This window comes from Erinaceus europaeus, chromosome 7 (assembly GCF_950295315.1).
Source record: "Erinaceus europaeus chromosome 7, mEriEur2.1, whole genome shotgun sequence".
In the NCBI taxonomy this organism is placed as follows: domain Eukaryota; kingdom Metazoa; phylum Chordata; class Mammalia; order Eulipotyphla; family Erinaceidae; genus Erinaceus; species Erinaceus europaeus.
In genome coordinates, this window is record NC_080168.1 from 60,529,171 (window position 1) to 60,545,383 (window position 16,213).

General features: G+C 45.0%; 1 protein-coding gene across 11 annotated transcripts in view; it reads right to left on the bottom strand.

Annotated features, from left to right (window-relative positions):
• The window catches only part of SOX5 (SRY-box transcription factor 5), a 1,357,610-nt gene that overhangs the window by 30,738 nt on the left and 1,310,659 nt on the right, over positions 1-16,213 (bottom strand). For all 11 annotated transcript variants that reach the window (XM_060194518.1, XM_060194519.1, XM_060194513.1 and 8 more), the window contains one exon: positions 14,860-15,037. In XM_060194518.1, coding sequence (XP_060050501.1) covers positions 14,860-15,037 — 178 coding nt within the window. The remainder of the gene's footprint in view (positions 1-14,859; positions 15,038-16,213) is intronic.

A 16,213-nucleotide genomic window follows, 5' to 3' on the forward strand; every position in this document is an offset into this window, starting at 1 on the left:
CCTTCTTTTTAACATAGTTGAGCAGTGGGCACTTGTCTGCTGCACACCACCCAGTCCGCCTGCTCATTTGGGGGGGGGGGTGTCGGGGAAGAACGTGTGCAAATACTGAACGGAAAAGCCCCTTTCCTCACCTCTCACTCTCCCCGTTCTTTTTAACTAGGGCATAAAATGGCATAAACTGAATCTATAATATGAAATTGCCCAGAAAAGGGACTTGTTTGTGACATGAGGCTAAATCTAACCAGATCCATTGGTGAATGGTGACAGATGGAGGGACTGTGAGACAGAAGGCAGGCACTAATCACACATAAAATGACCGGCTTGCCTCAACATGTTCCGTGGATTCCAGCAAACTTTACACCCTAATCCATTTTTAGAACAAAAAACATCTGGACCATAAATCCTCTAATCTGCCAAAACACGCTATTAAATCCCATGATTTGTTGAAAAACACTAAGATTAAAGAAAGGAAATATAAAATGGCTAACTGCCGTGTTAGGAAAGTGTTATTAATACTTTCTTTGTCTCAATTATGAGTGTTCTGGTACTAGAGAGCCTTGTCTAATCATGTCAGATTACACATCCGCGTGGTGCTGCTAGACTCCTCTATCTGATCTGTGCTCTGCCCAAACAGCATAGTACTTGCTTGCTGCTTACACATTACAAGCTCAGGTCAGACTTGCGATGCTTCTGAAGGGCCCCTGCCTCCCCCACTCCACCTCTGGAGGCATGAAGCCTCCAGGTTCAGCTCAGAGGAGCAACAGAAGGGAAGTCTAGCCAGGGCCCCTAAGTGTTGCCTCTCAGAACTAAGTTTCCTGGAACTTAGTCCAGAAAGCACAGCATCCCTGTTCATTGCACTTCACCACCAAGCAAAGCCAGGGTCAGGGATAGCTCTGTGGGTGGCAGTCACACTTGACCTTGTGTGAGGACCTAGGTTTCAGTCCCTCACACCACATGCGTAGACAGCACCAGGGGAAGCTTCACAAGCAGACAGTGCTGTGATGTCTTTTTCCTCTCCCCACTCCATTTCTATCTGAAATTTAAAAGTACGTATGAAGCCTTTATGCCAAAAAAAAAAAAAAAAAAACCCAAATCACCCTTAGGTGAGGGTTAATCTCTGCTATAAAAGGTGACTTTTTTCTTTTCTTTTTGCCTCCAGGGCTAACACTAAGGTTCAGTGCCAGGACTACAAATCCACTTTTACTGGTGGCCATTTTTTCCTTCTATTTTACTGGGTAGGATAGAGAGAAATAGAGAGGGGCAGGGGAGACAGAGACACACCTGCAGACCTGCTTCACTGCTTGGGAAGTGTCCCCTACTGCAGATGGGGAGGCAGGGGTCTTTGAACCCAGGTCTTTGTGCAGAGCAATGTGTGCACATAGCCGGCCCCCAAAGATGATTAATTTTAATCTTATGTTCTCCTCAGCATCCTGACCTGGGTCACCAGACAAGCATCTCGGGGTCTTGCTCTTGTCCTGCTCGTGAACACTTGCTCTGGGGAGGAAGGAAATGCAGCCCCTATACAGTGATGGTCTCTGCACAGGCTCTTCAGGGGGCTCCCGAGAGGTTAGCCTGGCTCTTCTGCCTCCTAGTTCCTGTTTACGTACAACCTGGCATCTGCCATTTTTGCTGTCTATTTCGCTCTTCCAGGGCACAAATATATTTGAAATTTTTTTAAACGTGGTGTGGAATAAAAGTGGGAATTATTTAGATTATTGCAGGCACTTCCAAGTTAACCTTGTGTAGGCAAAATGATTTGTATAGAGTAAAAAAAAAAAAAAAAGTGATAAGTCATAGTGTGTTTGTGTAACTAACTTGTGCTCTGTGCTGGTTTTTTCCACGTTGAGCTGTGCACTCCTGTGCAGGTGAGGATGGTGTTCACTTAAAAATAAACCTTGCTTAGGAGGGTGGGCTGTAGCATAGCAGCTTAAGTGCACGTGGCACAAAGCACAAGGACCAGCCTAAGGATCCCAGTTCGAGCCCCCGGCTCCCCACCTGCAGGGGAGTTGCTTCACAGGTGGTGAAGGAGGTCTGCAGGTATCTAGCTTTCTCTCCCCTGCTGTCTTCCCCTCCTCTCTCCATCTCTCTCTGTCCTATCCAACAACAGCAGCAATAACAACAATGGCAACAAAAATGAGGAAAATAGCCTCCAGGAGCAGTGGACACATAGTGCAGTCACCAAGCCCCAGCCCTAGAGGCAAAAAAAAAATAATAATACACCTTTCTTTTAGAGGTTGAGATGTGATTTACACGCTGCATGAAATTATAACATTTCTTTCTGCTCTATTCTTTATTAGAGACAGAAATTGAGAGGGCAGGGGAAGACAGAGGGAAAGACAGAGACACTTGCAGCACTGATTCACCACTTGTGAAGCTCCCCCTGTAGGCGGGGACTAGGGGCTTAAACCCACGTCCTTGTACACTATGATGTGTGTGCTTAGCCAGGTGCGTCACCACCTGGCCCCTATCTGCTCTATTAAGTAGTAATATATTAGAGTGGGATCTTAATAGGACAGTTTGCTGGCTCTGCCTTTAGCTGTCACGGTCGCTACCTTCGCACTCCCAAGCTCTTGGACGCGCCCTCCCTCTCCATGAGTGACCTGACCAGCTTAGGAAAGGCCGGCAGAGCTTGAGTCTCACCAGCCCGCACCTTCCTTCCCTCTGTCTCCATTTATGCACATGCCCTGCCCGAGTCTCCCCACTTGCTGTTATAGACTTGTGCTCCTCTCCATTGGCTCCTCTTTCACTTAAAAAAAAAAAAAACTTTGAAAAATTATCCTGATTTTTTTTATTGGATAAAGACAGACAGAAATTGAGGGGGGAGGGGGAGAGAGAGACAGAGACACCTGCAGCACTGCTTCATCACTCATGAAGCTTTCCCCCTGCAGGTGGGGACCGGGGGCTTGAACCTGGGTCCTTGCGCACTGTAACATGTACACTCAAACAGGTGCACCACTTCCCACCCACCCCACTTCACTTTTCATATAGATAGATAGATAGATAAGATTTTATTTTATTTTATTTTATTTTTGAGAGACACAGAGAGGAACACCAGAGCACTGCTCAGCTCTGGCTTATGGTGGTGTGGGGGATTGAACCTGGGATTTTGGAGCCTCAGGCATGAGAGTCTGTTTGCATAACCATTATGCTATCTCCCCCACCCCCACTTCACTTTTCTATCATGGATCTTCACTACCATCTCCATCCCCCAAGCCCTTTCTCCTTGCCTCTCATCAGAGCCCTGGGCCCCCTTTCTTTCCCTTGACTTCTCCCTATCCGCAATGTCTTATCTGAATCCTTTCTGCCCAAGGTTCCCATCCTCAGTTTATTGGTGTTTTAGAGCTGGGAAAATGGCTATTTCTCTATGTCTCCAGGATCCTGGTTGAATGGGGGCAGCATTCAGTAGAGACGGTCCTTCTGCTGTGAAGATGGTGTGTGAGCAGGGGGCTGGGTGCACAGCACAGCGGGTTAGGGACACATGATGCAAAGCGCAAGGACTGGTATAAGAATCCCGGTTTGAGCCTCCAGCTCTCCACCTGCAGGGGGTTGCATTGCAAGGGGTACAGCAGGTCTGCAGGTGTCTTATCCTTCTCTCCCACTTTGTGTCCTCCTCCTCCTCCTCTCCATTTCTCTCTGTCCTAGCCAGTAACAATAACAATGGCAACAAAAGGGCTACAAAATGGAAAAAATAGCCTCTAGGAGCAGTGGATTCCTAGTACTGGCACGGAGCCCCAGCAATAAGCCTAGAGGCAAAAAAAAAAAAAAAAAAAAAAGAGTGTGAGCAGTGTCCTAGCCTAAGGAATGGTCCTGGAAAGTTACTGCCAAGAGGAGCATGAAGGCACAGGGAGACTGGGCCCTGGACTCAAGGGTCTGGATGTCTGCTCCCTGGGCAGTGTAGCGCCTGCTCCCTTAACAGTTCTTCACCTCACCTCACCTCGCTCCACTCCTGGGTTGTCAGAAAAGCCATGGCATGGCTTTCTGTGCAGAAGTGGCCCGTGGCTTTGGGGCCTGTGAAACCTGTGTTGGTGAACAGATTCTGTGCTACAGAGTGGATGGACACCAGTGATGAGCTACTGCACTTTACTCTGCCGTCCTCACATGTTGAGGCAGAGGGTCTGACCATCAGAGAGAAGAGTATGGAGGAGAGGTTCTCAATCACAGGAGGAGAGTGAAGAGATTCTGGCTACCATGCCTTCCAGCTTGCCCCTCCAATAAGGTCTGAGGCATGAGGGTTACGGGGCTGGGCGGTAGCACACGGGTTAAGTGCACATAATAGAAAGCGCAAGGACCTGCTCAAGAATCCTGGTTTGAGCCCCCAGTTCCCCACCTGCAGGGGGGTTGCTTCACAAATGGTGAAGCAGGTCTGCAGGTATCTCTCCCCCCCACCCCCATCTGCCCATCTTCTCACAATTCCTCTCTGTCCTATCCAATAAAATGGGCTAAAAAGGCTACTAGAGCAGTGGATTTATAGTGCTGGCACCAAGCCCCAGCTATAACCCCAGAGACAAAAAGGTTAGGAGCAATAATGGGCAATAATATAAGAGATCAGTGGTGAGACTGCAGCAGAGCTCTTATGCCTTGGTGATTCTTTCTCAAAGTGGTGAGGAAGGACACACATGCCCAAAACTCCTAAAAGGCCCCCTTTTTCTTGGGGAAGAAGCTTTCATCCCCAGGATTAAAGGCAGGAAAATGGAAAAGTTGGAGAAGCTGGGTTGTAGAGGGGATATCTAAACAGGAAGAGTGAGTGGTGGCTGCTCACTGAGGGTCTGGAAATGAGGTTGCCTTCGGTGTAGAGAGGCCGGCTTTAAATCCAAAGCCCAGGGCTGGCTACAGCTGTGAAGGAAGAGTGGATGCACAGAGACACTGAGAAGGCAGGTGGGGCAGGAGCTGGGCAAGGAGTCAGTGATGAGAGCCAGAATCCAGGCAGGGTGAGGCAGGGACCCACAGAGTCTCCCTCAGAGCCACAAAAGGAACCAACCCTGAGGGAACCTTGGCTTTGCATCAAGCCACTTGGTTTACAGTGATGCAAGGGGCAGCCTTATCACCATGGGTCTCCCTATGCTGAAAACTGAGGGTGATGCTAAGTACTGCAGAGTACCTAAGGCCCTTCCTGACTTGCACACACACATGCATGCCAGACCCTGGGAGCTCGAGCCATATGGCCTCTGCTTTCCTAAAGTCACTTCAATTTTTTACTTGGGCAAATGCCTGGATTTCCTGATTGGGTTTCTCGTCTCCAGGCTTACGACCCTTTATTCCATCTCCTACCCTACTTCAAGGCAAAGCATTCTAAATCCATCCCAAGGACCCGGGTTCAAGCCCCTGGTCACCACCTGCAGGGGGAAAGCTTCACAAGTGGTGAAGCAGGACTGCAGGTGTCTCTCTGTTGCTCTCCCTCTCTATCTTCCCCTGCCCTCTCAATCTTGGGCTCTATTCAATATAAATAATTTTTTAAAAAATAAAATAACTACCACTAAAGGCAATCTAACAAGTCTCCCTCAGCAAAAAAAAAAAAAAGTTAAAAAAAGGAATTTGTGCTATATCATAATATAATTGGTATTATATAATTAAAATATATATACAAAAATCTCTTAAAACCCTAGTGCTTAGAAGAGCATTCCACAAGATGAGAACCTGTCAAGTAGACCTGAGAAATACTAAATTAAAAAAAAAAGGAAATCACTACAGGAATTGTCACAATCTTGGATATGTCAGTATGTATGCAATGAGAATCGTCAAGAGATGGCAACAGCCAGCAGCCTTTCTCAAAGACCCCAAATCAAGAGACTCCGGAGCACATGTCTTTCTGGGATAAATCCCAAGCTCTTGGCATGGTCTGAGAGTCTCTCTGTGCTGTCGGCTCTGCTGATCCTTAAGGCATCCCCTCCTGCGAGCTGTCATGGATTCTCCGTCCAAGGATAAGCCTTCCTCCTCCACTCTAGCCCTGTCTCCAAAAAGTTTTCTTTTTTCTCTGACTGTTATACTCTCTCGTTCTGGTGTGTTTGGGAACTTAGTCAAATGCCAGCCCTTCTCTGAAGGACCTGCCTGACAGACCCCAGCCGTGCTCCTTGGCAACGTGACTACAGAGTCCCATTTCTGTGCTCCTCAAAGGCTGAGACCCACTTCTGTCATAGCGTCTTGCATGTTCCCAAGTTTGTCTTTCATACTAGTCTATGAACAATTAGAGAGCACTGTGCCCCACCCCTGCTTTCAGGCTTTTATTTTCTGGGCCCATAGCAGATTCTGTTGAAGAAAAAAACAATGCATTCATAAGTTGAATGCTGCATCTACCTTTATTAGTTTCAAATTCTGAAGACCCATGCCATTAACTCAGTGGAGGAGATGGACAGAGCTTCCCTGGAAACCAGGGCCACAGGATACGGGCTTGCTGAAACCCATGGCTTTACCAAGGTCTCAGGGTGACAGATTCCTGTTTCCTGCATGCTTTTCTTACAAAGGTCTTCTCAGCTCAGTCAAAGCACAGCTCCAGCTATAATCAGGGAGCTAGGTGGTGGTGCAGCTGGTTAAAGGCATGCTACCTTGTGCAGGGACCCTGGTTCCAGCCCAGGATCCCCACCTACGGAAGGATGCTTCACGAACTATGAAGCAAGTACTACAGGTGTCTGTCTGCCTCTTCTCAATTTCTCTCTGCTCTATCAAATAAAGGGGGTAAGGGGAGGACACCAAGTGTGGCAGATTCATTGTGTAGGTACAGAGCCATAGTGATAACCCTGGTGCAAAAAAATTCAATCCCCAATTTCTTGCATTCTGCTAGGTGGCTGCTGCCTTACCTGTGAAGTTTACCAGAACTGGTCACACAGTGAACTTGAAAAGCAGTATGGAAAGTGAATTTTCAGACTTTGACTAGCATACCTGACTTCTATTTCTCTTGCCACCAAGTTGCAGATGTCACAGTGATACCATCCCTGACTTCCCTGGGAAGATGATCTCACCAATGTGTCCTAGAACCCCACCTCCCCAGATCCCTGCCCCACTAGGAAAAGACAGAAATAGGCTGGGGGTATGGATCCACCTGGCAATGCCAATGCCCAGCACTGAAGCAATTACAGAAGCCAGAACTCCCATCTTCTGTACCCCATCAAGAATTTTGGTCCATACTCTCTGAGGGATAAAGAATAGGGAAGCTTCCAATGGAGGGGGTGGGATGCACAACTCTGGTGGTAGGAACTGAGTGGAATTTTAACCCTGTTATCTTGCAATCTTATTAATCATTATTAAATCACTAATAAAAATGAAAAATTTTTCAAGAAATATTTCTCTTCACTGTAGAGAAATGTGTACAGGGCAGGTGCCCCTGAGGAATAAAACTTAACAATCTATCTTCCGGCAGCTGGGTGGTAGTGCAATGGGTTAAGCACACATGGTGTGAAGCACAAGGACCATGTATAAGGATCCCAGTTCAAGCCCCCAGCTCCCCACTTGTGGGGGTGGTCACTTCACAGGCGGTAAAGCAGGTCTGCAGGTGTCTGTTTTTCTCTCTCCTCTGTCTTCCCTTCCTCTCTCAATTTCTGTTTGTCCTATCCAACAACAACAGCAGCAATGGCAACAACAACAAGGGCAAGAAAAAATGGGAAAAGACGGCCACCAGGAGCAGTGGATTCATAATGCAAGCGCACTGAGCCCCAATGATAACCCTGGAAGCAGTAAATCAATCAATAAATCAATCAATAAAATCTACCTTCCAGTATCTTTAAGAGAGATGATAGAACAGAGGCATTAGACCTCTCAGCCTCAGTCTGTGACTTTCATCTGCTTATTATCCAGACTCAGCAAAAAAAACAGGCCCATCACAGCTAATAAGATTGAAACAGTTATCAAAAATCTCCCCAAAATTAAAGTCCTGGACCAGATGGTTTTACAAATGAATTCCACAAAATCTTCAAAGAAGAACTAATACCTCTACTTTTAAAAGTCTTCCAGAAGATTGAAGACATTGGAATACTCCCTGCCAACCTCTATGAGGCCATCATCACTCTGATACCAAAAGCAGACAGGGACACAACCAAAAAAGAAAACTACAGACCAATATCTCTGATGAACATAGATGCTAAAATACTGAACAAAATTCTAGCCAACCGGATACAGCAGTATATCAAAAAGATTGTTCATCATGACCAAGTGGGGTTTATCCCAGGCATGCAAGGTTGGTTTAATACATATAAATCAATCAATGTGATCCACCACATCAACAAAAGCAAGACCAAAAACCACATGGTCATATCAATAGATGCAGAGAAAGCCTTTGACAAAATCCAACATCCCTTTATGATCAAAACACTACAAAAAATGGGAATAGATGGAAAATTCCTGAAGATAGTGGAGTCTATATATAGCAAAACTACAGCCAACATCATACTCAATGGTGAAAAACTGGAAGCATTTCCACTCAGATCAGGTACTAGACAGGGCTGCCCATTATCACCATTACTATTCAACATAGTGTTGGAAGTTCTTGCCATAGCAATCAGGCAGGAGCAAGGAATTAAAGGGATACAGATTGGAAGAGAAGAAGTCAAACTCTCCCTATTTGCAGATGACATGATAGTATACATCATAAAACCTAAGGAATCCAGCAAGAAGCTTTTGGAAATCATCAGGCAATACAGTAAGGTGTGAGGCTACAAAATTAACATTCAAAAGTCAGTGGCATTCCTCTATGCAAACACTAAGCTAGAAGAAATTGAAATCAAGAAATCAATTCCTTTTACTATAGCAACTAAAATAATAAAACATCTAGGAGTAAACCTAACCAAAGAAGTGAAAGACTTGTATACTGAAAATTATGAGTCACTACTCAAGGAATTGAAAAAGACACAAAGAAGTGGAAAGATATCCCATGTTCATGGGTTGGTAGAATTAACATCATCAAAATGAATATACTACCCAGAGCCATCTACAAATTTAATGCCATCCCCACCAAGATCCCAAGCACATTTTTTAGGAGAATAGAACAAATGCTACAAATGTTTATCTGGAACCAGAAAAGACCTAGAATTGCTAAAACAACCTTGAGAAAAAAGAACAGAATTGGAGGCATCACACTCCCAGATCTCAAATTGTATTATAGGGCCATTGTCATCAAAACTGCTTGGTACTGGAACATGAATAGACACACTGACCAGTGGAATAGAATTGAGAGCCCAGAAATGAGTCCCCACACCTATGGACATCTAATCTTTGACAAAGGGGCTCAGTCTATTAAATGGGGAAAGCAGAGTCTCTTCAAAAAATGGTGTTGGAAACAATGGGTTGAAACATGCAGAAGAATGAAACTGAACCACTGTATTTCACCAAATACAAAAGTAAATTCCAAGTGGATCAAGGACTTGGATGTTAGACCAGAAACTATCAGATACTTAGAGGAAAATATTGGCAGAACTCTTTTCCGCATAAATTTCAAAGACATCTTCAATGAAACGAATCCAATTACAAAGAAGACTAAGGCAAGTATAAACCTATGGGACTACATCAAATTAAAAAGCTTCTTCACAGCAAAAGAAACCACTACCCAAACCAAGAGACCCCTCACAGAATGGGAGAAGATCTTTACATGCCATACATCAGACAAGACATATATAAAGACATATATAAAGAGCTTGACAAACTCTCAATAATAAGACAACAAATAAACCCATCCAAAAATGGGGGGAGGACATGGACAGACTATTCACCACAGAAGAGATCCAAAAGGCCGAGAAACACATGAAAAAATGCTCCAAGTCTCTGATTGTCAGAGAAATGCAAATCAAGACAACAAGGAGATACTACTTCACTCCTGTGAGAATGTCATACATCAGTAAAAGTAACAGCAGCAAATGCTGGAGAGGGTGTGGGGTCAAAGGAACCCTCTTACACTGCTGGTGGGAATGTCAATTGGTCCAACCTCTGTGGAGAACAGTCTGGAGAACTCTCAGAAGGCTAGAAATGGACCTACCCTATGACCCTGCAATTCCTCTCCTGGGGATATATCCTAAGGAACCCAACATATCCATCCAAAAAGATCTGTGTATACATATGTTCTTGGCAGCACAATTTGTAATAGCCAAAACCTGGAAGCAACCCAGGTGTCCAACAACAGATGAGTGGCTGAGCAAGTTGTGGTATACATACACAATGGAATACTACTCAGCTATAAAAAATAGTGACTTCACCATTTTCAGCCGATGTGGATGGACCTTGAAAAAATGTTGAGTGAAATAAATCAGAAACAGAAGGACGAATATGGGAATGATCTCACTCTCTGGCCGAAGTTGAAAAACAAAATCAGAAAAGAAAACAGAAGTAGAACCTGAAATGGAATTGGCATATCTCACCAAAGTAAAAGACTCTGGGGTGGGTGTGGGTGGGTGGGGAGAATACAGGTCCAAGAAGGATTCAGAGGACCTAGTGGGAGTTGTATTGTTATACGGGAATGTGGGGAAATGTTATGCATGTATAAACTATTGTACTTACTGTTGAATGTAAAACATTAATTCTGGCACACTTAAAAAAAAAAAAAAGAAATGGACAGTGAAGACCAGTTAATGCAGGATAGTGACCCACAGGCAACAAATTCAATAAATGCGTGTCAGTCCAGAAATCCTAGTGAGACCTGCTGCCAGGTCTTCTGCATACCAGCACAGTTAAACTTCCTGTATACAGCATCTTTAAGCTTCCTGTACACCAGCATCCTTAAACTTAAAGGAGCTCAACTCCAGGACCATCTGTGTTCCTGGAGGCATCCCTGGGATGGCCCTAAGCCCTTTAGGTCCCTGCTCCTTACCTGCAAAAGAACACATCTTGACTAGAGGATATGGCCAGCTAAGGGCCTAAGATGCGAAGCTCAGCTTTAATGAAAAGGTACTTTGAAAAAAAACTTTAACTATGTGTGTGGGGGGGTGGGGGGGCAGATGGTGGCACACCTAGTTAAGTGCACATGGTACTAAGCACATGGGCCTGCTCAAGGATCTGGGCTTTAGCCTCAGGCTTCCCACCTGCAGAAGGGTAGCTTCACAAGTGGTGAAGCAGATCTGCCGGTGTTTATCTTTCTCTCCCCATCGCCCCCTGCTCTCAATTTCTATCTTGTCCAATAAAATGGAAAAGAAATGGCTGCCAGGAGCAGTGGATTTGGAAGTGCAGGCATGGAGCCCCATGGTTATCCATGGATAACCCTGGAGGCAAGAAAAAAAATGTATATGTATGTCGGACATGGGTGGAAAGGGCAATGAGGGAACGCTAACATCTAGTCCAAAGACCCCCAAATTACCCCACTGCTCTGAGCACCCCCCTTCTTCAGAGCTTCCTGTCATTTGCCTGCCATAACAGAAGCATTCTTCCAGGATACACTCCAGTGCTGGTTGCCCACCTCAAAACCCAATTTCTGTATTTGTAGCTCATAGATATGGAGCAAAAAGCCCTGTGTCATTAACAACATCTCTGTGCTCACAGTTTCCCCTGCTTTATTAATGGCATAACATTAATTCTTCTTTCAGGGGTGACCTTTACGGCACCACTAATGCTCGCAGCTCTTACCCAACCACATTATTACTCATTACAGTTTCAGCTTTTCAACATCTGCATTTGTTGAAAAGAGAAAAGTAAACCATAGTGGCCTTAGATCCTTGGGAAATATGAGGGATGTGTATGTGGGGAAGGGACTTCTCAGAGGGTGGAGAGTGTCACAGGGGAAATGTCATTAAATACATTCTTGCCTTTCTGAAAATATTTGTCATACTTAATCCTTGGAATGCTGAAGTGAGAGGAGGAAAAAAAAAGTCTTCATGTGATAAAAATGTAAACCTATTAGTCACTTTGTTAGTTAAATATTCTGGTTCTGGTGACATTACGAAAGTAGCTCTTAGGGGGCCGGGAGGTAGCGCCCCAGATTAAGCGCACATAGGACAAAGCACAAGGACCCGAGCAAGGATCTGGGTTCGAGGCCCTGGCTCCCCACCTGTGGGGGGTGAGGGTCCATTCACAAGCAGTGAAGCAGGTCTGCAGGTGTCTCTGTCTCTCTCTCCCTACCTACCTCTCTACCCCTCCCCTATCAATTTCTCTGTCCTATGAAATAAAAATGAAAAATAGCCTCAGCTTCCAGGAGCAGGGGATTTATAGTGCTGGCACTGAGCCCCAGCGACAACACTAGAGGCAAAAAAAAAAAAAAGTAGCTCTTATACCAACACTGTGATATGAGTGTCCACTTATGTCATGGAAGTGAATCTTTCTACCCAGAGCAGTTATCTGCAGGCTTATGCCTACCTATCTATCATCTCTAAGGCCTGTCTCTACTCAAAATAGGGAAACTTCCCAATGAAACTGGCTGACATATCAACTACAGTTTCTTTTTCTCATATTCTTCAAATATTTATAAATGGAAATCTGCTCAACTGCTCTTCCCTGTCAGACTACCTGTTCAGGAGTTAGAACTAAACCCCAGGGCTCTGAGTTCTTAAGTCTCTACACTAAGTACCACTGTCTCGTTACTCCTTTTTGCGACTTCCAGTTTTTTCCCCCTAGGGTAGCATGACAAGGTCCTGTCTTCATTCTGTTTTTGTTGGATTTCCCCTTCCAAAAAGATGGTGGTTTTAAAGTGCATTTTAAAGATCTCTTGACATCCTTCTCCCTTCAGAGTTGGAGCTTAATTACTTCCTCTACCTTTGAGCTGGACTCAATTTCCTTATTCTTATAATGAAAAGAATGAAGCAGAACAACTGTGTGTGTGTGTGTGGGGGGGGGGGCTGGCTTTAGAGAGAAGATAAGGGGCTGGGCAGTGGCATACCAGGTTAAGTGTACATAGTACACTTAACATTGTGTACAAAGACGCACACAATGAACGGGGTTTGAGACCCTGCTCCCCACCTACAAGTGTTTCTCTTTCTCCCTCTCTATCTCCCTTTCCTCTCTCAATTTCTCTCTGGCCTATCCAATAAAATGGCTGCCACGGGCAGTGGATTCATAGCACTGGCACCAAGCCCCAGTGGCAACCCTGGAGGCAAGAAAAAAAAATAATAATAAAAGACCCCCCCCCCGCCCCACTCTCCCTATAAGGTCCCTACCTTGGGGGAAGGTGAGCTGGGTGCACTGTCAAAGCCCACAGAGCAAAGCCCTGAGGGTACCTGCCAGCAGCCAGAGGGCAGGGCCTCGTGGGAAAAGGGCCACCCGGTGACCAGGCAGCCCCGGTCAGAACTGCCGAGCCAGGCTGCCTCCAGAGTTCTGAACCTTGGTAACCATGACAGAGTAGCTGTGGAGATTCCGCCGATCGGATACACAGCAACAGATGACTGGCCAGGGGGATGCTACTGTAGTTCTAAACCCCCTTCTCTCATTATACACAGTTTCGGTGAATAGGTGTTCTCAGGGCTTTGCAAGCCTGAAAAAGGAATGATTTCCTCATCTGACATCCTATCATCCATGCTCCACATCTCACCATTGCAACTTCCTCTTGGGCTGGGGAGATAGACAGACAGGTTATGCAAGAGCCTTTCATGCCCGAAGCACCAAAGGTCCCAGGCTCAGTCCAGAGCTGGGCAGTGCTCTGGTGAAATAAAATGAAAAAGAAATACGATCTCTTTAACTCCTCCACCTAAGCAGCCCATAGTCTCACACACACGGAGTCTTTCTTGCTGTCTTTCCCCCAAGCTGCCTTCACTTTGGTTTTTCTCTCCCACAGCACAGGGAGGAGCTGTCTCCTTTCTCGCTCACGGGCCCCAGTTCCCAGATGTCTTTACTGGCGACTTCAGAGAACCAGCAGCCATTCTTCCTTGACAATCTCTCCAACCTGGCCTCCCTGCCTGACTGCTGCTAGTTTCCCCTTTGTGTAAATCACTCTCGTCCTATGCTGCAGCAATGGCTTCCTTGGTTCCAACCTCTCTCTCCTGCCAGTCTTCTTCTTAAAGTTCTGATCATGTTGCTGCTGGGAAAAAAAAGTCAAAATACCAGAGGCTAGCATTCAATCAGATTCCATCTGCCCCTCTCAATTTTAGCTTCTGATCACTTGCCCACTATAGAACCATACTGTAATCTAGCCAAATCAGTGCATTTTCTAAAAATATGCTTTTACTACTCTGGGGTGTACTTCCAACCATAAAATGTCTAGGAATGCATCTGCTAAGAGTCAGGCCCATTCCAACTAAGCCTCTGTTGAGCCTTCCCAAATGGAACCCAGCACTTCTCTTCTGGACCAGAGGGCTGCATCTGTGCTCTGAAACAACATTCACGATGGTTGATCTGTCATCCGAGGGAGGTGACTTTGTTCCAGTGTCCAGCCATGTGCTTCTTGAAGGCTGGAGGTGCCAGCTTCCTTCCTGCTTGTGTGCATATTGGGAGAAAAACGCTTCCATTCTAATAACATATAGCGGGATCCAAGATTTCCATTGTTGCATTTAAAACACTAGCTCATAGAAGAGTGCTTCTTAATCTACTTAAAGGACCATTTTGAGAACTGAAGCTGCCTGCTCAATACTACTTGGGTGTATTCAACAGTCACAAGCAGTAGGGGGCCCAACAACCTTCCCACCCACACGGCTCACGGCTGGTCCACGCACAGTGCATGCCATCCTTACATATACTTGGTGCACACCAGAAAAACAAACAAATCACTTTCAGGGATGGAGAAGGCAAGTCACCTGACAATAACATTCTGGGAACAGTGTTCTGTGTGATTGTCATTATAGCCTTTTCATACACTTAACAACAGCTGTGATAACAATAAGCATAACCACTTCAGTTAGACTTTCAAGGGGGCATTAGAACCTGGACTTCACTTACGAATTTCATCCAACTGATACTCTCTCATGCACAGGGTATGCGTGATTTGCCATTAACAGAAAAGCAGCAAAGAACAAAAGAAACAGGACTTACCTATTGTGCTAACTCTGGCTGAAGGACTAGCTAACGCTGCTGGGACAGAGGCCTTGAGGGGGCCTGCCCCACTGTTTATTCTCAGAGCTGGCATATGGGGAGAGGTGGGTGATGTGGGTGATTTGCCATCAGAGGTCTTGGGTTTAGCTGATAGGTTCAGTGGCTGGGCCACTTCATCCTGCAATGATCATCAGAACATGAGCTGTGATAAGGCAAGGCTGAGACATGCCTACAACAACACAGGTATATACAGCCTGTCATTCCCATCAAGTCACTCTACCAATCAGTGATATTAGCATTCAGTGAGAACATTCCAGTGTTTGGTTAGCTGTCAACAATGTCACCTCCAACTGCATTATTATGAAAAACCTTTTGTGTAAGAGACAGCACACATGTGTTCAGCTATCCCAGAAGCACAGAAATGATGTCACCTGGAAGAAACATTCTTAAGACAAAAAGCTATTCTTTGCACTGTTCATTTTTACTGATAGACAGTGCATAGCTGCTTTAAAATCATAATGTAAATAGGTTTCTTTCTTTTTCTTTTTTTGTCCCCACTTCCTGAGAAAAACGGTTGAGTCTCAGGCATCTCTGAGTGGTGATGTGTAGGCAGAGTGTCTGAACATCATGCTGGAGGAGTTGAGTGGTATCTCTCATCAGAATCACACTCCAAATGAGACTGTACATGCACAAAATATTTTCAACTTTCATAAAAATATTTTCTCCAAGAAATACATTTGGATTTGATATAAAAATCAACATACTAATGGGCATTAGTGCTCACCCGTAGCTGTGTTCTAAGCACTTAACACTGTCTCCTAAGCCCTGATCTGCTTTCTCTGTGGTATCAGGAAGACTGCGTGTGGCTAGTTTACACACAGGCTGACACCCGACTGTTGACTGTTATGTGATTGAAGAGAAGTCTGCACAGCTAAGGTTCTTTTGTACACCTTCCTATATTAGCCCTTACAGAATCCTGAACATCAATTTATGGATGCAGTTCAGACTTCTATTGCTTCATTCATAAGGATCAGATGACAATGACATAGTATTGCTTTTCTTTCATTATAAACTCATAGTGTTCCTTTTCCATGCTTATTTGTACTTTATTTATGCTGTATATCACTTTATATAGTGTAGAATAAAGTTTTAGTTCAAATTTAGCTGTCATTTCATCCCACCAAACTATTATAGGACATAAAGTAGATACAGTAGGAAGAGGACGACAACTTGTTGAAAGTGGATCAATACTGAATAAAATGGTTTGACAACATGGAAACATATGTCAAATAAGATGCACCAGATTTCATGTACATATTTACCATACATCTTTGAAACAAATCAATTTACAAAA